This window comes from Sciurus carolinensis, chromosome 1 (assembly GCF_902686445.1).
Source record: "Sciurus carolinensis chromosome 1, mSciCar1.2, whole genome shotgun sequence".
Classification (NCBI taxonomy): domain Eukaryota; kingdom Metazoa; phylum Chordata; class Mammalia; order Rodentia; family Sciuridae; genus Sciurus; species Sciurus carolinensis.
In genome coordinates, this window is record NC_062213.1 from 204,713,444 (window position 1) to 204,737,646 (window position 24,203).

Here is a 24,203-nt window from a genome sequence, read left to right on the forward strand (position 1 = left end):
ACTAAAGATTCAATTGTATTACTGGTGCAACCTCAAGAAAACATGAAATGATACAGGTCTAAACCATTAAGACTGGTATTCATTTACAGAAAATCAAAAGCATATTAATTTAGTGGCACAAAAACTAATATGAAGCAATCCAACAAAAAGAAAATTACAAATTATTGAGTGGGGTTAAGTGGAAAACAACTACTTTGGAAAGTTAGAAAGCAAAGTGAGATTAACCATCATGACATACTTCTGAAATATTTGAAAAATCATGCTGAATTTCCTGTCACTGTGGGGTTAAGTAAATGTCAGAGAGAAGTGCAGTAAGAGAAGTTTAAAAATGTACAATGAGGATGGTTAAGAACTGTAAGGTATGAAGCGAAAACAGTAGCTAAATGTAGAACAGGCTATGGGAAGAAAAGAGGAAAAAAACCTCCACGTGTTAGACACTTCGCTATATTAACCTGAAATTTTCAGAAAGGAAAAATGTATAAAGGCAGCTAGATAAAAACAAACAGATAACCTTTGTCCTTATGAATACCAAACTTTGAATGTCACACACTGCTGAAGTTTTAACCCAAACTCTGTAGTGTCCACTGATCCAGATGTAACTGCAGAGTTAATTACGGTCACTTGTATATTACAGATACTCCCCTCCAGATTTCCTTTTGCTTATTCTTAACCACAATTTGTTTAATTACAATGAAGACTTCAAAAAGTAATCGGTGGTAGATTAAAGTGGTGGTTCTCAACCTGGCTGCACTTCAGAATCTCCTGGGGAGCTTTTAGAAGTTCCATCCCTGGGGCTGGGGTTCAGTGGCAGAGCAAGTGTCTTGCACTTGCCTTCCATCCCCAAGGCCCTGAGTTCAATCCCCAGCACCATCAAAAAAAAAAAAAAAAAAAAACCCAAAAACCCAAAATCTGAGCTCGACCCCCAGGGACTCCAAATAACTTGGACTAGGGTGGACGTACCAGGCCCTACCTGAGTGATGGATTCTAACATGCAGCCATGGTTGAGAATCAACAGTACAAAGAGAGAGCACTGGACCAGGAGCAAGAGGGGTTGGCTGGTCTCTTTGAGCTGCACAGGGAGCTTTTACCATTCTTTACAGCATTACAATACACTCACTACAACAACCAGTTGTTGCTAAATAACCCATTTAAGGGGCAGGAGCCTCCTCCTTTAGAGAGCGCTGCTCTAGGGAATGAATAGATCTGCACTAACTTGGTCTTCCACCTGCCTGGGTACAGTCTTCTTAGCTACAATTTTGCAAGTCTTTCTTCCTGCCACTCAGGGTTCCAAATGTTCACCCGGGAAGCTGCCATCAGAGAAGGTGAGAAGCCCAGGCAAGCAGCTTGGCCCTATTATCTGGCTTCAATCACAGCATCTCCACTTTTCCCAGTTTTATAGATTTTTGGTTCCCCATAAGATTGTTTGAAAAAAATAGTTCAACTACTATTAAAGGTTTTTTTAAAAACTGCCAGATCTTCCATTCCAAAAACAGTAATACTGAACTGAAGACATGTAGTAGAAACTGCATGCTCCTATATTGTTCATTCTGTTTCTAACCCCAGAACTTCACCAACATTTTATAAATATGTGTTAAATGTGAAGTCCGCTAAAGGAAAAGAAGGAGAAAAAGTCTGAGAAAGAAAAAAAGTTGACTTTTCCCTTGTTACAAGTGACCACTCAGAAAACTTCTGATACCATGTCAAAACCTACAACTAAAAAATATATTAAAAAAAAAAAAAAAAAAGATGCAAATTTAAGAGGCCGTTCATCTTCTGCATGCTACACACAGCTGGAACGTGGTGACAAAAAAGCTTTCTGAATGCCAGGATTTCTCACGGCTTCCATCTCATACCTGCATTGTTCGCCGCTGCTCCCCTGTAGCTTCCTACGAAGGCTCCTCCTGCTCCGCATGGCTTAGCATCCCATTCTCTGTTTACTTTCTGCATCCAGAATGACCTCAGCTAGTCTGTGGCTTTAAAAGCCATCTATACACTGATGGTTCTTCAATTTTTATCTCCAGACAGGACCTTCTCCCAGGCTTCTAGACAGATGCCTATTCAACATCACCACTCTGGTGTCTAACAGGCATCTCATAATTAATGCATCCGGAACTCTCCTGACATCCCGTCCTCTCCTCCTTCAGTCTAGTCTCAATAATGAACACCAGCCCCAACGCAGGAGCTGAGTTCCAAGCCAGGACTTCTTGAGTTCTCTTTTCCTTTCCCCTATACCCAACCCCAGGGATCTTGACAGCTCCACAAAACATACTCACTCTGCTCCCTCTCCACTGCCAGCACCATCTCTTACCATGATCACAGTGAGTTCACAACAGTATCCTAGTTGGTCTCTCTGCTTCCCCTGACAGCCAAGATGCAGCTAGAGAAAAAAAATCCCATATTATGCCACTCACATCCTGCTAGTTCATCCTCCAGTGACTTCCCACTGCCCTTAAGACTAAATTCCAGGGTCTGCTCACAGGGTCCTACCAGGTGCACCCCAACCAGATTGCCCCACTGAGCTCCCGGATACTTACTTGGCTCCAACCAACAGTGTTTCATTCAAGGTCCTCACACCAAGCACATTCCTGCATCAGGGCCTTTGCACAGGCTGTCTGTCCCCTCTGCCTACAATGTTTTCTTCCCCATGTCCTCTCCTAGGCAACTGACCTCCAGAGAAAATGGCCTTGGCTTCCTGCCATGCTGATCCTCACTCCAAGACAGAGGGTCTCACCTGATCAAGGAGTCTGAGATCAGAACTGAGCATGCCTGCCCTGCTCCATCCCCTCACAGTTCTAGGAATCTGCCTGAACACAGGAACATATGTTGGCTCCCTCCTCCACATCACAAGCTGTTCAGGGGTAGCTGCCATGGATTAGTTGGGTGCTACTGGTGACTATTACTATGCCAGGCCATCTAATTCAGGGACAAAGTTAGAGCAGCCCAGAGTAATAGGAACATAACACTGTGGGCTGGTGGACTCCTCCTCATTCGTCCATTCAATCAAAGGTCCCAGGGCACTCACTGGGTGCCAGCCACTACATTAAGCTCACAGGAAACATCAGTGAATACAGCAGACCAAGATCCCTGTTCATCCAGAATTTACAATCTAGCAGGGACAGACAACCAAGGCATAAAGTTACACAGTATACTAAATCATGAAGAATACTAATTCCAAAACACTTATGTCTCACTATTGTCATTTAAAAAATAAAAAATACAGAATCACCACATAGCTTGAGGAATGGATTGTTAAAAATTAGTGGAAAATGCTTTAATATCTAAAATTTGATTAATAACTAAACATTTTAACAAAAATGATTCTTAAATAATCAGTTAAGAAGTCTAAATTTAGTTCAACTGTACAAAAATAAATATTTTAACATGCATATTAACAAGTGTCTTCTAACACCAGAAAAGGGGATTTGTTACCACACTACTTAAAAATGTGTCAGGAAAAATGGGGAATGATTCTACTTCAACCTGTTACACAGATCCTGCTTAGTTTTAAGTTATGCACCCTTTCTCAGAAACAGGAAGCAGATGGCATTTGCTTGTCCTTTTAACTCTAACTTTTTTAAAAAACATAAATATATTTAAGTGCTCTTATTCTGAAAAAGTGCCCTTTTGCAGCCTTGGTGAATAAGAACCCCACTTGCCAGTCAACCAGGTCTCCCTTTGGGCCAGCTTCTCTTAGAACCAGAGCACAAAGAAGGTGTGATGCCCCACGTGGGTCCCAGGCCTTCGAATCTCCCCTGTAGTGCCACCCACCGCAGTCTCCTCAGAAAGACACCAAACTCCCCAGCAGGAGATCCACACAGAATGAGGTCTCTGCCTGCTCAGAAGTCTGGCCGGGACCTGGCTGTCACCCCTTCAGATCGCCTGCTTCTCTCCTAAGATGGTGTCACAGCAGGCTCCGACTCTTCTACCTCCTTGTTTCTTGCATGCAGGAACTGTTTTTACCCTTCCCATAAACTACTTTGAAATCACAATAAAATGATCACAGAAATAAATGAAGTTTGCACAGAATTCCACCTCAGGGCTACCACAACGCCCGCCTGGAAGAGCAGGCACGAGCACATAGGTGTACACACGCTGCTGCCCAGTTCCCCAGAGCTGAAGATGCTCTGCGTTTCCACCTTTCTTTCTCCTCATGTCAAATTCCAGATTCTTTAATTTCACCTTTATTCGTCTCTACACCCTTCACCACCACTGCACACACCACCACAGAGACACATCAGAACTCACAGAAGCACAAAGCAGCCCAAGACCCTTTCATACAGAGGAAGCACTCTCCCGCACACTTCCTTCACCACATTGACCCCAGCCCAGCTGCAGTTTCTCATCATCTAGAAGGAATTTCTTTTTGTGTTTTTGTTGCTATTTTTCATTTGATTTCCCAGCTTTCCAAAAGCATTAACATCGGAAAACCTGGGTTACTTTTTAGAAACTTTTTTCCCACATTTTTTTATGGTGCATTATATAAAGTTGTACATAATGGTGGAATTTGTTGTTACATATTTGTACATGCGCACAATACGACAATATAATTTAGCCAATATCACTTCCCCAGTCCTTCCTCCCTCCCTCTCCTGCACTCCCCTGGTCCCTCACCTCTATTGGTCTCCCTTTGATTTTCATGATATATCCCCGCCCCTGATACATTTCTTTTCCTTCTTTCTCTTCAGCTTCCACATATGAGAGAAAACATGGCTCGTCACACCTTCTGAGTTTGGCTTATTTCAGTTAACGTAATGCTCTCAAATTCCATCCATTTTTCTGCAAATGACATAACTTCATTTTTCTTCATAGCTGAATAAAACTCCATTGTGTACATATTCTTTATCCATTCATCCACTGACAGACACCTAGGCTGGTTCCATAGTTTGGCTATTGTGAATTATACTTCTATAAATATGTGTATGCATGTATTACTATAGCATGATGACTTTAATTCTTTAGGATAAATACCAACGGGTGGTAAGCTGGGTCACAGAGCAACTTGTCTTTTGCGGAACCTCCATACTGATTTCCATAACAGTTATACTCATTTACTTCCATTACTGGTGCAAAAGTGTTTAGGAACTTCTTTGAAAATCTTCAACAGGACTTTATAGTTACCAAGAGAACATCCTGCTGAAACTGAATGTTATAATCTACCATCTTACCTAATCTGCCTACCTGCCAGAAGTTTCCACTCAGCTTCAGGATTCTGCTGCTTTCAGCTACTTGGGCTAAATGGAGATGAAAAAGATAGGGGAAGAGGACCATCCTTCATGCTGCAACCTCAAAAAATGTTCAAAAAAATCAGAATATGCCTCCACATACCCCCACTATGGCCATCCCTGTTTTGAAAGGCTCAAGGCATTAACAGATACTTTAGAAAAAGTACTAAAAAAACCAACTCTGCATTCCTTGACCCTTAGGTACTCACAAGCTAAAGACATGATAAAAGAACTCTGGAAAGTTCAATTGTATCCCCTGTAGCGAAAATGCCCCAAAATACACTGGAGTGGTACAGGGACAGCAAAGCTGAGACCAAGTTCAGGTGATGTTAATTAGAATAGGTTTCTAGGTTGAGTGCTCTCATCTAAGTGGGTTTCTCTGGATATGTGTTAGAAATGCACATTCTTGGGTCTTCAGGAGCAGGGGGTGGTGGTTTGGAACAGACAATTCAAATGGAGCCCAGCAAACGCAAGGTGATTCTGACCAGTTTGAGACAGAAGTCCTCTAAGCCAAAGAATGCCAGCTTCTCCAAGATTCTTCCCTTTCTGTGACAGTCCACCCTCCCAGAGGACTCAGACTCTCCTTTATAGGAGGCCCCATCATAATGAAAAAGGGTGGTCTACTTTACCCCATGTAACCTCAATAAGGTGTCTGCAGAAAACACAGAGCTTTCAACTGCAACTGAAACTTCCCTCAAGAGCTCTCCATACACCTTCAAAAAGTGTGGACCCAAAGTGGATCTTCATTTACACCTCAGTATTTTTAAAAAGCAAGCTCAGCAAACAGCAGAGTAAGTTATGAGATGAACACAAGGACAATTTGTCGGAAGTTCAACTCCAGTACTAGACAGGTAGAGAAACTCGGAGACAATACTACAGAAGAACCTCAAGACCACAGATGAGATGCTGCATGTGCCAACCCCACCAAGTCCAGAGGTTGTCAGGGTGAATTCTGGAATTAGAAGTGGTTGTGCTTATAAAACTTTGTGGATATATGAAAAACCACTGAACTGTACACTTTATAAACGGGCAATTAACATTAAAAATGAACTTCCCAAGCTGGGGCCAAGCCTCTCTAGAAGGTCCTACACACCCAAACACCTCTGAAAGCAACAGTAATCTTTATTAAAGGTCTCTGTGTGCCACTGCTTAAGACTTGAGGAGGCCAGGCAGGCAAGTGTCTTACATAACACCCACCTGGATCAGTGATAGAACGGTGACTAGAACATGCTTCCGTGCCCATTCTGCGTTCTTTTCAAGAGAGCAGTGGTTCTCCAATTAGGCTCTGTGGAATATTATCAGAGGTCCATGGGTTCCTAAGAAACTTTTAATTTCACAATTTGTAATGTGAAAAAGGAACACCTATAACAAATATATTCTAACACAAAAATTCATTGCTCAAGTTTTTAATTTGTGATTACTTTCACCTTAGTACCCAGTGGTGTCATTTAAATCATTATATATATATATATATATATATATATATTTGTACCAAGGCCTAGTACAGACTTATAGAAATGATTCCTGTGCCAAAAAAAAAAAAAATTCTCCATGGAGAAGGGCATGGGATAGTATCACACACCAAATTCCAAAGAACCTGCTGGAGAACAGTCAGGATGAGATTCAGGGTGCAAGAACAATTTAGTTTTGACAAAACATCATCCATCACAGTCACTAACACTGTTAATACAAATTTTACTGGTTTTGTAATTTCTATGTATATAATATATACATATGTTTTATATCTGCATAAGAATTCCAGGAATTAAGAAATTTATAGTGTTTTTTGTGATTTTATATATTTCATTCATTCAACATTTTCTGAACAATGATGACTATGGGCCAGATATTCTTCTAAGTGTTACATACTGAAGTAAAATTACTATAAAATTTTTCTGGTACAAACTGAAATGGGTCCACAGGAATTTTCTTCTTTTATAGAACATTTTCTCTAACATCTTACTCAAATTTTATGAGCATTACTCTCTACAGGTGAGATATGCTTCTCTTACCACTTCTCATTCAAACCTGCTATACTGGACAGTCTTTACCTGTCCACTCTCACCAAGGTGGAAGGACATGCAGCCCAGCACAGATTCCAAAATATTCTGCCAACTTCCACTTCTCCCCAGGCAAAAGTGTCAAGTTGACACAGGCTGTCTTGATAAAGAGACCTTTCCTCTTGGGTTTGGGTATCATTTATCTTGCTTCATACTAAGTTGAATAGAGGAATTATATTTAACCCAATTGCTACAAGATTATCACATTTAATTTGAAACCTGATTGCATGTTCTGAATTCAAAAATCAAATGATATCACTCTTAAAGTTCAGCTCTGTGTTTGACGTTCACAAGCTATTTCATATTTGCAATTTAATCAGAAAAGCCCTGCCTGGGTTCAGAAAATAATCTGGGACCATTTAAGTCAGCAGCTCTGTCAAAAGCTAAACAAAACAAAGCCCTACTGCAGGGTTAACAAACTTTCGAGGTCATCAGAGCCAAAATATCTCAATGGTCTTTATAATTGGAATTCACTAGAGATTTTCAGCTTAGATCACACCCAGGAAGTCTGAAGAGTCCTAAATGATCCCTCAAAAATGTGGCTGCACATTTCAAAGAGATAACACCAAAATGTTATCCAGTAAAACCAATCACTGAAAAATTACAGTTCTAAACCCACAACTTCATAAAATTATACAAAGAAAAATTAAAAATACAAAAGCACTTACGATTATATATGCCTACACACTGTGGGCTATGGCACATGCAAGTAACCTCAGCTAACTGGGAGGTTGAGGTAGAAGAATCCCAAGTTCAAGTTCAGTCTGGGTAACTCAGCAGGACTCTATCGCAAATTTTTAAAGAGTGCTAGGGCTGTAGTTCAGAATTATAACCCTCTTGATTCAATCCCCAGTCCCCAGAAAATATGTGAGTATGTGAGTATGTGAGTATGTGAGTATGTGAGTATGTGAGTGTGTGAGTATGTGAGTGTGTGAGTGTGTGAGTGTGTGTGAATGTGAATGTGTGTGTGTGTGTGTGGTGTGTTTTTGTGTGTGTGAGCACCTACACCAAAAAAAATTTTTATTAAAGAAATTGTGTGTGTGTGTGTGGTGCTGGGAATTGAACCCAGGGACTTGTGCATGCAAGGCAAGCAGTCTATCAACTGAGCTATATCCCCAGCACTCAAGAAATTTTTAACAAGGAAGGTGGCTTACTGCAATGAAAATTATTAAATCCCATGGTCTTAAAAGTCCATTTCTCCTACCTAAATACAAAAGGGGGGGGCAGAGTATTCAAAATTTTAAAGGATAATTCTCCCCCTGTGAAAAAAAAAAACCACATTAAATTAAAACTGGACTGGGCTGTAGCTTAGTGGCACAGTGCTTGTCTAGTACGTGAGGCACAGAGTTCAATCCTTAGCACCGCATAAAAATAAACAAGTAAAATAAAGGCATTCTCTCCATATACAACTACAAAAAAATTATTTTTTAATTAAAATTTACTCAGGATTTTTCTTCAGGATCTTAGGTGTGACTCAGAAAGTATCATCTATATGTACACTTCTCTTTACCTAGTCATTTTTACCATTTTAAAAAAAAAAAGCATTTTTAGCCTCAGTCACTTAGCAAGACCCTGACTACTCAAAATAAAAAATAAAAAGGGCTGGGGATGTGGCTCACTGGTTAAGTGCCCCTGGGTTCAAAGCCCAATGCCAAAAAAAAAGGGCTATGAAAATTTCTGAAGCTACCATCAACTAAAAACATGTGATGTCACTTTAAGAATCAGAACAAACTAGCATTCTATTGTTTGCTTACTCTACAGAAACTTTATACTAGAAGAAAAACAAACAAATGAAAGACCATTAATCGTTCAAAAACAGCACACAAAGTGATCTGAACATATTCAGGGCGAATGTTTTCATTATAAAAGGTTGATGGTGCCACACTCCGCTTGGAAGAAAGCCATTTGAAATCTAGATCTGGAGACTCGGGAATGCACCAGTTATATTTTAAGTCAAACAGTTAATTAATGACTAAACAAAAGAAATTTCAGTCTGGACAACATATATGGAGTACTAATAAGTGTAATTATGAAGTAGTCATTTGTGCAATCAGAAAGTTGCATTAGCATAATTATTTCTGGCTCTGGGCCCTAAAAATATTAACTTAAAATGTAGAAACCTTGTAATAGTTCACCTAAAACAGATGTGAATACCAACTGATTATGAAATAAGAGTGGGATCCCTTAAAAAACATGTTCTGTATTTATAGTCTTTCTCCCCAGCGCTGGAAATACAAGTCAGGCCTAACCCCCAAGTACTGGTACAAAATTTCTACTCTTAATATATTTTCTTCATTATCCAGAGCCCACATATTTATATTCATGATTAAAAATCCAAAGTATTTCCCTAGAAAATGAGTGGCTGCTACTTTTTTAAAAATAAATTTGCAAAAATACATGGTTTATGTATAGTACTTAAAGATACAACTGAATTAAAAAGTCAAGCAATTCTATAAAAGGATTATAAGTCACTAAAATACTGAAAGATCTTAGAAAAGTTCATTTGAAATCGTTCTTTGGGATAGAACAGGAGGGAGTAGGAGCCCCAAAGTCAGGCCGCAGGGACTGGACTCCCTAGTCCTCCCCGCTGCAGCTAACTCCCTAATTCTGGAAACACTTCAAAACCTCTCCAGGGCTCATGTTTCCTCATCTATGAGACAAGATGATCAAATAACCTATATCACAGGACTGATTCAAGGATTCAATGTGATTATTCATGTAAAGGTCTGAATAGTGCCTAGCACACAATATACGTTAAATGAATGTTGCTTCCACAATTTCTATTGTAGTCATCATCATTTCCTCTCCGGTCTTCAAAACCTTGGGAAGAGTACTTATGGTTGAGAAAGCATAATCTAAAATTGATCTGTTTTTAGGTACAACATTTAATTTATTCTGCAACTGTAAATAACATTCAAGAAGGACAAGAGATTTTATGTATTGCAATAGGTTAGGAAAGGTTAAAAATAGCTTAACTAGACCAAAGATCCCTCATTTTGTCAAAGTCTTCCTTTGGTGACTCGCAGCTGCACCGAAAGTTCACATTGACCCCCACAATATTAATTCTTCATTAACTCCTTCTAATTCAAAAGTTCAACACAGAATGGATTTGCTGAGTACACTAAAGCAGCTCAGAATTACAGAGTCTCCATGAAGAGCCTAGACAACAAATAATAGAATGAAAGTTCCTAGGCATTAATAAGCGTTTAACATGAAAGAAATTAAGTTCAGAAACAGGCACTATTAAGTGAGCTGTCTTAATCAAAGTATTTAACCCTGTTCTACCAACACTTCCTCATCTCTAAATGAAAATATTACCCAAAATATTATTAAAAGACTTAGAAATAACTACAGAAAATACCCAGTCACTAGCAAAGGACGAGTGCTCAATAAATGGCAAAATGTGAATGAGCCCATCTCACACCCTCTCCCCCCCACACACACATGCGCAGGCACACGCACAAGTATAAAAGCTGGTTTCTTAAATAGCCACAAATATTTCAACCCAAATCTGAGTACAGGAATTCCTTAAAAGTATAAGAGGAGTCACTTTATGCCTAGGATTTCAACCACATACATCCAGCAGAGAGTGGGGGGATGAAAGACACGGGAAACCAAGAAAGATGACAGCTGCCATTTTTCACAGGCAGCTCTGACCGCCAGTCTTACTTGTCAAGCGTGCTGTGCAGAGTGAGATGGAAAACACAACTCGACCACGCACTGAACTGCTCTCAGACCCACATACCTCTCCCAGCAAGAGTCCCCTGTCCTAGGAAGTGTGAACTGAAGAATTGCAGTTTTTAAACAACACAGTTTCTAAACACAAGCTGACTACTTCACTTGGCCTTCAACCAAAATGCAGCATCTATTTCAACTTTAGAAGGGAACAGGCTCCCAACAGCGGTGGTGCAGCTGTCCTTCACATCATGAGGGAGTCCAGGAGCTTCATGGCAATGATGACTAAACAGGATATACCTGCACCTACAACCACAAAGCCCCAGTGAGAGGCAAGTTCAAGGAACTTGGTTTTTTTCAGATTTTAATGGGGATATAAGGATGGCAGGCTGAAGAATGTGGGCAAGTGTCAATACCCCACAAGTCCAAAGAAGTAAAATGTTTTAGGACCTACAGTAATTGTGGTGTTCCTTCTAATATCCAAGCCAGTTTACTGCCACATAACACTCTGCAGAATTAACACCCCCTAACATAAGTCTTCCACTGTCATACTTAATACTCCTCTATTTTTCCTAAAGTCAAGAAATTAACAGGAAAAACACACCAAGGTTTTTTACCTTTCAATTCCATTCTCTCCTAAGAGTTTTGGCCAGTACTGAGCTAACAAACTACTGCAGCAACAAGCAATCACAAGGGCCAAGGGCACTATGTGACTGCCTCTCTGCTGTACTACCTCCTGCTGCCACCACCCTTGGGAACACACTTTCTTTGACTGTGCTTCTGCAGCAGCATTCACCTACCAAAGAGAACCACCTTTTCTCATCTATACCCCCAATTTCACATTCCACCAGTCAGCAAGAGGGATGCATTTCCTCTCTGGAACTTGGACTATGGCAACTCCTTGTATAGATATTTAGAAGATATACAGAACGACTTCTCATTTTCTTTTAATTGTGTCCTCTATAAAAGGTCTTTACAAGTGTTTTACATCATACCTAATACATTAATAAACTGGAACATGTCAATAATTTAGAGGTAAATGTCTGAAAGATGAAGTACACTGCTCAAAAGTTCAAAGAAAGTTTCGAACCTACTGATCTAAATAATCTACCAACTAAATTTCTGATCCTGCTACACCCACTTTTATAAGACTCTTAAGGCCACCAATTTTAATCATTAGGTAATTTCTAGTTTAAATATTAAATCATAATTACATTGCCAATTTGAATGAAATATAATATTGAATAATACATACCTAACTTAGATCAACAGCAACTTAACAAGACCCTGTCTCAAAATGAAACATTTTTAAAGTGTCTGGGGATGTAGCTCAGTAGTATTACCCTTAGGTTCAATCACCAGTGCCAAAAAAGGAAAAACAGAGAGTGAGAGAGAGCGAAAGAAAAGACCATATCAATTTTAAGATTTTTTACTTAAAACTGGAATAATATATAATAATATTGTATCAATATATGTTTCAGGGAATACTAAGAAACATACTGAATTTTTAAATAATTCATAACCTAGTACAGAGTTAGTGAGTGGATTCCAAAATATACCATATTGCTGATAAGAGTTACAATACATGATTAAGATTAACTGTCAGCATACTTACTTTATTTTCATATCTAAAACATTTGAAATAGTTAATAAGTAACTGGTTAAAACCATAGGCCTTTAAACTAGTTAATGTTTGTCAAAACAAACATATTCTACCAAAGAAAAATACTATTTATGCAAATAATCAAAAATGTATATACCTTAAGAGAGAGCTAAAATAGTTTGACAAGGGAATAATACAAGTATTTAAACCTGTAACTTTCATCCCTGGAACCTCCCATAACTTGAAACAAAAGCAGCGAGTCAAGAACTGGCACAAACAGAATCTTTCAAAAATCAAGGCTTAGCAGACAGCACTGTTTTCTTCTTGGGCCCTGGCAAACCTGAGTGCCAATCAAGGTAAGAATGCTACCTTTAACCTAACTTGGAAGTAAATGTTGAGCCAGCAACACCAAAGATTTAGACCAACAGATTTAGAACATTCATATTGCCATTCAGCAAAACAGTAACCTCAGCATTAGAACTACAGGAATATAATTCTCAAAATATGCATATACCCAATTCCCATCACCACACAAAATGAATATTACCTTAAACTGAAATGGACACACACCCAATTCTTATCACCACACTAATGGCTATAACCCTAGACAAAAATATTCAGATTTTGAAGTTTAAAAAGATGACAAAACAATGCACTAATACTAGGACTCCCAGATTAAAATTTACCAAAAGCAGAAACTTTGCCCAAGAAAATAAACTTTCATCAATCTGTCCTCCATCTGGATGCTACTACACACAGCCTCCATTCCCAGTAAAATTGCCCATCGTTGAGGTAAAGCCTTAAGGCTCCAAGCAAACTTTCTTCATCAGAGAAGGCTAAAGCTGCTTTGCTCAGAAGAAGTCTGTCGTTCCCAATTTTAGCAAAACTTCGCATTGTCAAAACACTGTATTTTCTGTGAAACATTTATACTGCATATTTATTAATTTATGACAACGCAGTACTAATGCTTAACTGAAATGCAAGCAAGGTTAGGTACCAAATGCAAGACACCAAAAGGCAAGAAAATACAAACACAAAAATTCATGCTACCTTATTTAAGTCAGGGTACACATTTTACATGTTTCAACACAAGCCAAGCAGATCAAAGACAGCTCAAGACACAAGTTGGTTTCTGTCAAATCCAGATTAAATATTCTTCTCATTGATAATTTCCTAGTTCAATATTTCAAATTTAAGATAATATAAAGTAGAGCTAGGCAAAAACTTCATCCTTAAAATAATTATACCCTTAAAAATAGAAATTTATCTACCTCATTAGTGTTCCAACGGTGCCTCTCTTTTGGTAAACTTGAACATTTCGGCAGACATTCAAGCAGCTTTTTCGGTAAAAAGATTTTTACATGACTACTATTGCTGTTCCCATGATCATCTATAAAGAAGAAAACAATAAATTCAGAGAAAATAAGAGCAAAGCCTCCCATTAAGTAAACTGGCAAGGTCAGAAACAGCAGCTCAGCTTAGTGGCTGTGAGACCAAGAGCAACAGAGGGCCACTATTCCTCTTAGCAACACTCATCTACAACCTGATCAGATGGACAGCAGCAGGAAGCTGGCCACAAGATTCTAAAACAGGATGGAGCTTTGTTCCATCACAAGCAAGCGAACAGGGAATATCCCAGCAGCTGCCATAAACAGAATGTTACTTTTAATGTCTTTTCCCCCATGTTTCCATGAAACATCAAAACTGCAAAATGATTTAACCTGGCAAAACCCAGAAATCTTTTATTAACCACTTGAAAAAGTTTTAAAATTTTTAGGCAAGAAGAATTATAATTATATATGATTATTTTATTCATAAACTAATACTACTTCATCCCTTTGAATACAAATGAGATTCATCCTTTCAAAACCAAGTCACAAATCTTATAAATACCAGGAAGTTAAATCTACAGCTAGCTACTAGTAATATAGAAGCTGGTCTTTCTATCCTGAATCGAAAAATATCACTTTGATTAACTTGATTTACAAGTACATATCTACAGAATATATTTCATCAAAATATAACTCTTCAAAATGAATTTTTAAAAATTAATTACTTTTAAACTAGATGGTAAATCTGACAATCTATAATCAGTCTACCTGATGCCTTCTAAAAGAGATACATAACATTTATTTCAGTCATTTATTTACATATCATCTATTATTTGACTCCTATAACATAGTCTCTGCCTGGCTCAAAACTCCTAAGCAGTTTTGGCATACTTAGGTCAAAGTTTCAAATTACCCACTCCAATTTTTCTTAGTGCTAAATAAATTCCCCAATACACAACCAAAGGGTACAATGAATAACTAGGGTACTAAGGAGCAGCACATTGAAACATTAAGGACTGAACTTGCTCCAATAGGACAATCGTATCAACTTTTTCTGATATTAATAAGAAACAACAGAAACACTGAATTGAGTTAAAGAGACCAAGATTCTGGCCCAGTTCTGCTACTTTCTAATTGTGTGACCTTGGGTAAGTTACTTAATATTTTCAGTTTTCCCAAATCTCTAATTAGAGATCTTCTAATTCTGCTTTAGGCACAATCCCTATAAAATTTACTATCATTCAATAACAAGTCTTACAATTCAGCAGCCTTATATAAGTATATAAGCATTAGTTAATAATGTTAGATGTGAAATGCAATATACTTTTCTAGTTATTTATAGTAATTTTGTTTAGCACAGTCTATTCTTTTGAACATGTAACAACATGAAAGAATTTTAAAATATTTAAGTTCAGAAAACGCTCTCCAAATACTCTCATCTGATTAACACATTCCTTTTCATGGAAAAGATCTTAAAAGGAAAATATTGGGCATAGAAATAGTCTAAAAAATTTTACTACATCATATAGAATATTTTATAGGGATGAACTTAAGAGAGTTTTAGCGTACTAAATCTTTTTTGGTCCATGAACTACATAACCAGTTGAATTATAATGCCATCATATATTTCTATAACAGGATAAAAACTCAAAAAACTTAAAAACTGACTGTTTTTATCTAGAATCTAAAGTTTTAATTTAATAGCAAAATAAGATTAAACTTTCAAAAAGTCTTACTTAGAAATCAAAAGGAAACTGTTAACTAGGAGAAAGTTCATAGAAAGTTCTGTATTAATTACTCACTGTAAAACCTTTCTAATTTTATGTGCTTATGCATGCTCCCTGCACTTCATCCTCCAGAGGGAGGTACCATGGGCCATAAAACTTTAAAGCACAGAAGACCGAATCACAGGAGCCTTCACTTCCCTTCTCTCAGACCCAGAAGTGGTTTTATTCTCATTTCTAAAAAAAAAAAAAAAAATCACCATGATGATGTATATGATTTTGAGAATAGAGATAAAATTCTAAAATCTATACTCAATTCAAATATTCAAGATTCAGGGTACCTTTTGTGAAAACAGCACTGTGCTAGGTGCTTGACAGATGGGCTTACACTGCACTGCATGTGAACAGGCTTGTCTCTGAGAAAGCTAGCTGTTGAGAGTTCTGAACACCAGTGAGCAGATGATGTTCGTGATCGCAACCTGGTATCTGTTTCTGTCCTTTTAGCCTCTGTAAAAAAACTACCTAGCTGTCTATGGTAAATAAAGTATGTGTGAGTGTGAGTGTGAGTGTGTGTGTTTTCTCAATAGCACAACTGGCTGTTACAGGAAAAGCCTCAGTTCTCCACTCTGATACCAAATCAGGCTGTGGTGATTTGGCCCAGAAGCTTTTAAGAAGAAAAAGCAGAGTAGGCTGTGTAAGTGCCATCGCAACCAAGCTTCTACATAAAGCACTTACGGGACGGGATGTGTAACCAGGGCCTAAAAAGTAGTAAGATGATGACCAGCCCTCAGGTTTCCCTTAATTAGCTTCTAAACTGTACTGTTTTCAGAACTTCAGGTTCATGCTAGTGTAAACTGGATGTTTTTAAGACTCATAACATTGGGTAAATTTTCCCACTGTGCATTATGAATATGATGATTTCTGCACTGGGAAAAAGAATGTAAGAACTCAAAAGGGCAAAAAATGTTAAAACTCGTGCCTTAAATTTTTGGTGTTTCTGGTTAAAGTGTAATAAAGAGAAACTTTGCTTTTATACTGGCAAAGAACTATTCACATGGCAATACTGCATGAAAATGTGTTTTTAATTAAAAGCTACTGTGTAATGTTTTTGGAATAACTATAAATGATTAAATAATTAAATACACATGCCAGTTTTTAAATCCTAATAACAGTATCTTAATAAAATTAAGATATACACTGGTTTCAGCTGCATCTCAGTCTTCAATCAAAATAGTCAAACTCTGACCCTGCAAAATGGGAGTGTCAACCAAATATCGGTGAAACACTTCACTATTGTTATCTAACAAAATATGCATGTATGATATATGACTCTACAAAATAATATTCTAACCTACATCACAATAAAAACATAACCAGTAAAGCTCTTGAAATTGACAGATGATTTACTTGGCTGACAGCTATAATTCTAGAGAATGAACCATCCTTTCTAGTCAACCTTCAAATATTTTCCAAATGATAATTTTAGAAGCATACTATAATTTAACTAAATCTTTCTAAAATGTACAAAATGCTCATTCACTTAGTTAACAAGAAAGAAATAGAACACTTGCTTTCAGTTTTGTTTCCAAAAACTGAGATTCACATTGCCAAATCCTTTATTTAAATCCAAAGAAATGTATTTGACATGTTCCTTGGGACAGGCTGTGACTTCTGCAAGATAAACTGTAACTACATTAACTCTAAACTAGAAATGATACATCCATTTTGATTCATAATTAATAAAAATTAAATAATTTGAGTTCTACAAAATGAAGACTGTTATTCAATCAAGTTGATAATGATTAATCTCTCAACATCTAGACCAAACTGTTCAAAATAAGTTGGTATAACAGTGTATCCAATTGCTAAATCTTACTGGGAATATATTTGATCAACAACTTGGAGTGGTAAAATTAAAAGGAAGCGCTACAATTTTCTGTTTAGCTCTAATTATTATGTGCTGAGATTTAATGAGTAGGAGAGGAAATGATTCAGGAAAACATAAGCACATATTGTTAAATTCAAGTCAGCACAGCACTCACAGCAGCCAGCACTATCTTGACTAACCTCAGACCTTCAAAGCACTGTTCATCCAAAATAAATATTAATTATGCACTGACTATGTGCCAAGCATTGATCAGATTTTGCATTATTCTTTTCCAATGCAAGTCTCCAAAATGAATTAAGCCCAGTTATAATTACAGAAAATATTTTTAAAGGATAAAAAATAATAATTTTTTGAGTAGAAAAACATTAACTAGCTTAGGTATTTTAACAACCTTTCTCCTCCTTCCTATTTTTGGATGGCCCAGATTTACCTTTATCCTGTCAATCATGTTACTAAATCCCTGATCATGGTTTAGGTGGATTCATAACTCAAGTTTGATAAACTTCTATTTATCTGCATTTACATTTTCAATCTAAAAATATGTGAATGGGGCAGATAAAATAAAGGCACAGAAGCCCTTCAATCCATGACTTCAATTTGGGTTTAAAGGTACCCTCTCCTGTTTTATTCCATCCAATTCCAACTTCAGCTACATGTGATCAAGTAAATCTATCTTCTGTTACTGATTGGGGGTAAGCACTTGTGGGACTCTAATACATCAGGCACCCAGAAAGCACTTTACGTTGCACTCTCTCAGTTAATCCTCTGATAAAATAGAAAATTTTTATCACTCCCACTTTACAGATGAGGAACCTGAGGTTGAGATTAATTTGTCCAGGATCCACAGATACAAGTGGCTCAAGTGGGATTCAAATATGACCTGTGGTTTCTCCCACAATGCCACACTATTCCTACTCGGTATCACTTGGTATTGGACTCTAGAATTGAAGAACTGTTCTATTAATATCCAACACCTGCAGAGTGCTTTGGCTTTTCTGTGTGATTGAATCCATTGCTTTGTGAATCCTCTCAGAAACTTTATGAGGAGAGTGTTCTCTCTGCGACCCCAGAAGGATTAAGTAACTCATCTAAGATCACACAGCAGTTAAAGGCAGAATCCAAGCCTTCTAAGTCCTGGTCAAAAGCTGATTTACTGCACTGACAGAGGAGTCACTCTCACTGCCAAGCCCACCCCTTCCTGTTAAGTCAAAAGCTTTTTCAAATCCTACCTTCTATAGGTGGCACGGTGTTGAGAACACAGTAGGTGCTAGTTCCGCAGAATACACTTTGGGAAACGCTCTAAGGAAACAGAAAATAAAATGTAAAACTAATCTTTGAAAAAGATATATTCTGGCTCTTCTGTGATATTCCTGACAAAGATGCAAAACCTGAATCTAATCATGAGGAAACATCAGACAAATCCAAAATGAACAACATTCCACAAAATGACTGGCCTGCAATCTTCAAGAGTGTCAAGGTCAAGGAAGTCAAAAAAGGACTGAGAACTGTTCTGTATTAAAGAAGACTGAAGAAACAACAGAATCAGATACAACAGTATCAAGGTTCTGAGTAAACTTTTTTTTTTTTTTTTTTAAACAAGTCACTGCTGGGTCAACAGGCAAAACTGAAATAGGATTTGACGATAAGAGGGTAGAGATGTCTCAATATTAATTTCCAATTTTGATTAGGGTATTGTTATGGAAGATAATGTCCTTGCTTTTAAGAAATATATAATAAAGTATTTGAGAGTGACAAAAACGTTAACAATTTATTCATAAATTTCAGGGAAAAGTTTTTTCCACTGTAGGCTTATGATGGCTGCAAAACTTAAGAGGTAGCCAGGTGCAGTGGTGCATGCCTGTAATCCCAGCAACTCAGGAGGCTGAAGCAGGAGGACCTTAAGTTTGACACCAGTCTAGACAACTTAGCAAGGCCCTGTCTCGAAATAAAATAAAAATGGCTGGGGATGCAGTTCAGTGGCAAAGTGCTTGCCTAGCATGCATGAATCGCCAACAACTTAAGATTTGTGTGTAAAAAAGATCTCTGCTAGTGAACATTCATTATTTTTGTCATATTTTTAAAAATAGGATACATATGTGCAGTACATAGAGTAAATTTTTACTAAGAACCAATGTCATATTCATTTTGCAGTCAGTCAATACCAACGTTATCAACCATTTCCCAGCAAAATGCCCAACACCCAACTCAAACAAAAGAATCTGAGTGCCAACCAACAGTTGGACTGCACTTCGTGCAGTATGGAATCTGAGACAATCAGGAGAAAACCGGAAGACAGTGTCCCTACTCTCAGGCTGCTTTAGTCAAATAAAATTAAAGTTTTCATATTAAAACCTACACGGGGGGTAACTTTAAAAAAAATTTCTTTGGGTCTTGCCAGCCAATTATTCTCAGTTCTAATAACTTTTTTGTTTCGTTGTGGTATTAAGTGAAATTTTAGATTATACATCCTACATTATCAACTAACTTCCCATCTGTATACTTTGAAAACCAAAGATGGTTTACAAGTTCAGCAACCAACCTTAACATTTCTTATTTCAACTATGAAGAGCTCAATTCTACCACTTGCTAACTGTCCTTGGGAAAGTAAGTGAACTTCTCTATTTCCTCATTAAAAAAAGACGAGACCACTTCTCTCTGATCTACAGGACAGAAAGAAGAAAGAAATGGACTAATACATACCAAAGTACTTTAAATTCAAAAGAACCAAACAATTATAATATGTGATTGTTACTATGTTAATAAGGACAATCTTCAATAATCTTTACATTTTCTAAGAACAAACTGAGGATTGCCTGAATTTTTTATGCCAAAAAGAATGATAAAACCTGACTAAACTTGATTTCCATGAATTTTTTATTTTCTTCTCCCTTGTATCCATGGTCAAATGCTTCAGAAGTCAAATTATTTTCAGGGTTCATATAATAAACCCTTCTCCATAAAATGCCTTCTAGCTACCAGGATAACCATCAGCTTCTTAATTCTTTTCTGCTTCTGGAAAATTCTTGTTCTAAGACTTTTAACCACCCCTCTCTATTTGACTTCATCAGCGGTGGCTATCTATGGTAATATGTTCAGTAACAACCTGGGACCAGGCACAGCAAAGCACGCCTATAATCTCAGCAGCTCAGGAGGCTGAGGCAGGAGAATCGGGAGTTCAAAGTCAGCCTCAGCAATTTAGCAAGGCCTTAAGCAACTCAGAGACTCTGTCTCTAAATAAAATATTTTTTAAAAGGGCTGGGGATGTGGCTCAATGGTAAAGCACCCTTGAGTTCAATCCCTGGTAAATGGGGAAGCATCCAGAAGCAAGGATCCTCCCTCTGAACTATGGACTACCCTCAGAAAAGGGGACTGCAGCATGCAAAGAGGCTGATGTGACATCAGCAGAACCGGACTTCCTCCGACATCCACCAGAATCTCCAACAGCCCACTGCAACACAAAGGCAACACTCTCATCTTCGTGCAGCTTCTAAACTGAAATTTGAAGTTGACGTGCTAGGCCACGATCTGTAATCCCACACCTGTAATCCCAGTGACTCCAGAGGCTGAGGCAGGAGGGTTGCAAGTATGAGAGCAGCCTCAGCAACTCAGCAAGACCCTGTCTCAGAAATAATATGAAAAGGACCGGGGATCTGGCTCAGTAGCTAAGTGAACCCAGGTTCAATCCCCAGTACCAAAAACAAAAGTTTAATGGTGTTTAAAAGAAAAAAAAAAAAAAAACTCTTACTTTCCAGACAATATTTTCTGATTTCTTACTACCAAAAGCAGACAGCAAAAGATGAGCACTTTTCAAGACACCTTATCCATGGTCCCAGTCAAAAGCTGAAAAATGAGAGATTACACTTTATTTATGTATGATCTATCAAAATGTATAAATGCATTCTACTTTCATGCACAACTAATTAGAACAAATAAAATAAAAAATAAAATGAAATTTTAAAAAAGTTATGCTCAGTGGGACACACTAATGAATGGCTTCACAAAAAAAGGATTTTCACACCCAAATTCAAAGTCTGATGACAATTAGTGGTAAAATGTTTCAAATAACAAACAGGAAGAAGTAAGCATGAAAATAATACCTGAAACAGAAACTTCATGAACAAAATTAAGCATGTTTTCTCCATAGCAGTGGTATAAAATATAAAGTTTAACAGTTAATTTAACTAGAAAAGAAACTCATATAAGGTGAGTCACCCTAACCTCGAAACCTCCAGTCAAAGCACAAGAAAAGTGGAAAGGAAATGGCCATTTCCGAAGAGACACTCCTGTGCCAGGCAGTGAGTGAGGGCCTTGCACAGGACCACATATTGAGCATGGCTATCGCTACCACTAGATGCCTGTCTGCAAAACTGTGGCAACTCAGCCACAGAGGGAGGAGGCAGCCCTAAGCATCTGCAGAGTTGGAATGGTCCACCCTAGTTCCCTCACTGTGGAGAAGTCCAGGCAAACCAGCCTCCCAGGACTACAAGGCAGACTGGAAAGGCACAAGTTTTCAAGCCAGACAGATGAGGGCTCACACCCTCCCTCAGCTGTGGAAGTCCTGCTGCTCTACCTGGCCAACTCCTCCACTGGCCCAGGCACTGATCCATCAGTAAGCCTATGGCCCCAAGACTAGGCAGCCCTCTGCGCACCTCTAGGGCAGCCTGTGTTTCCCTCCTTAACTGTTTTCCTCCTTCCATTTGGTCTGCAAATATAAAAGGAGCACCTGCCACATGCCAGACACTGCTCTGGGAGCTGGAATCCAGCAGTGAACACAACAGGCAAGGGGCCTGCCCTCCAGAGATGGATGTCAAAGGAACAAGGCAGACAGGAGTCAGATACTTGCTGACAGGGATAAATGTTACGAAGGAAACGGAAGAGTGATGTGCTACTATGAGAACTCTGTGGGACTTTTTTCGTTGTTCCTGAATGGTGGGGTAAAGGGAATGCTTGATCAGAGCATCAAAAAACTTGAATTCTATCAATAACCAAATCAACGATTCTCAACCTCAGTTGGTCATCAAGGGGTTTTTTTTGTTTTGTTTTGTTTTGTTTTGTTTTGTTGTTTGTTTTAAATTCTAATGCCCAGCAATCCTGACCAGTTAGGGCAGAATGTCTGGGGAGTGGACCCCCGCATTAATAGTTCCCAAATGATCCCAAGAAAACAATTGTGTGGCTCTGGGCAACTATGACTTTCCTGGTTTTCTCAAGAGTCAAATGGGAGGTTGACTTGAGCAGGGCTTCTCCAACTTTATGTGCATGCAGGTCATCTGAGGATCCTGTTTAAATGCGGGTTCTGATTCACAGGTCTGTGTGGGGCCTGAGAGTCTGTCTCTAAAAAGCCCCAGGTGATGCCGATGCCGTGATTCATGGCCACACCTTGAGTATCAGGAACCAGATGATCAACCTAAAAAATCAGGAATTAGATAAATGGTCTAAAAAAGATCCTTCCAGTCCTGACATTCCTCAACTGCATAATTCAATGAATACTCAATAAGTTAAAAAGTACTTCTGTCTGCTAATACAGACTATAATACAAAACTCCAGCAGAATATCCAAGCAAGACAATTAAAAAAAAAAAAAAAAAAACATAGAAATAGTTTCTCAATTAAGTATAGCACCCAGCATCTGCTAGAAGTACCCAAGGGGAGATGTAGAACACTAAAAAATATATTTCCTGCTTTCAGAAAGTACACTATCTAGTTGAGGAGACAACAATGAAAGTGGGGTAATGAAAAAATAATACATGGTATAATAAAGACTAAAATGAAGGGCAGATGGTGGTAGTGTGGAAATGAAGTTAACTATTAATATACCAAGGACAAACTTTGAGAGCAGGGGTTACGTTTTACTCATTTTGTCTCTCTTTAGGTCAGGATGTTGCACTTAGGTGCTTTCGTTACATACATGCACAGTTTTTGGATGATGGATTACTGAAACAAAATGCTATATGATAAGAAGTGATAACAGACTTTGGAACAGAGGAAGTAGCATGATGAAAACTGTATTTACAGTTCTCTGAAATAAGGACTGAGGATGTTTAAGTCTCCACAGAGTACCTTTAAAGCTAACTGAGGATCCACATAGCTTATTAAATCAAAGATAGAGCGAGTCCATACTGAGTGTACCAATTAGAAGTGATGCATTAAACATTTTTTGTCACTTACTCTATCCTGACTTAGATTGATTCATGAAATGCAGTCACTGCACATAGCATTACATATAAATAATCAAAGCAGTGTGGAATCCTTCAACCCTTTAGTAAACTCACCAGCCTTATGCAGTACACTAGGCATGGTGTCTACATTAGTCAGGCAGCCTAACTCTACAACAAACTGTATGATGGTGCAAATACCATAAATATTTATTTCTAGCTTGTATGAAGTCCTAAACAGGTGTTCCCAGTCAGCAGATAGCTCTCCTCCAAGCAGTGGCTCTGGCACCTGAGCCACTAGGGGACTTCCTAGGTCTATGGGTTCCTCTGCACTGAGTTAGATGAAGAAAAAGCACAAACCTGTGCCCAAAGGCTCTGGGAGTGGCCTGGAAGCAGCACACTTCTCTGCTCTCACGCCACTGAAGAGAATTTGGCCACAAAGCCACAACTAAAACACAAGGGAGTTTGGGAAATGCCCAGGAAAAGGAGGTAGGTTTCAGGACCAGCTAGCAGTCTCTACCCAATGCCATCTGTAAACTGTCTCTTACT

The 24,203-nt window shown here is 38.3% G+C and overlaps 1 protein-coding gene across 22 annotated transcripts in view; it reads right to left on the reverse strand.

Annotated features, from left to right (window-relative positions):
- Nucleotides 1-24,203, reverse strand: part of Camta1 (calmodulin binding transcription activator 1) — a 772,653-nt gene that overhangs the window by 725,232 nt on the left and 23,218 nt on the right. For 15 of the 22 annotated variants that reach the window (XR_007109574.1, XR_007109573.1, XR_007109572.1 and 12 more), the window contains exons 2-3: nt 18,733-18,802; nt 13,832-13,950 (exon numbers count right to left, since the gene is read on the reverse strand). Coding sequence is in view for 15 of the 22 variants with exons in the window: in XM_047559183.1 (XP_047415139.1) it covers nt 13,832-13,950; nt 18,733-18,802 (189 nt within the window). In the remaining 7 variants the exon portion in view is untranslated. Of the gene's footprint in view, nt 1-2,308; nt 2,378-13,831; nt 13,951-15,693; nt 15,853-18,732; nt 18,803-24,203 lie in introns of all 22 variants that reach the window. The other 7 variants (XR_007109571.1, XR_007109570.1, XR_007109569.1 and 4 more) reach the window with 3 other exon arrangements.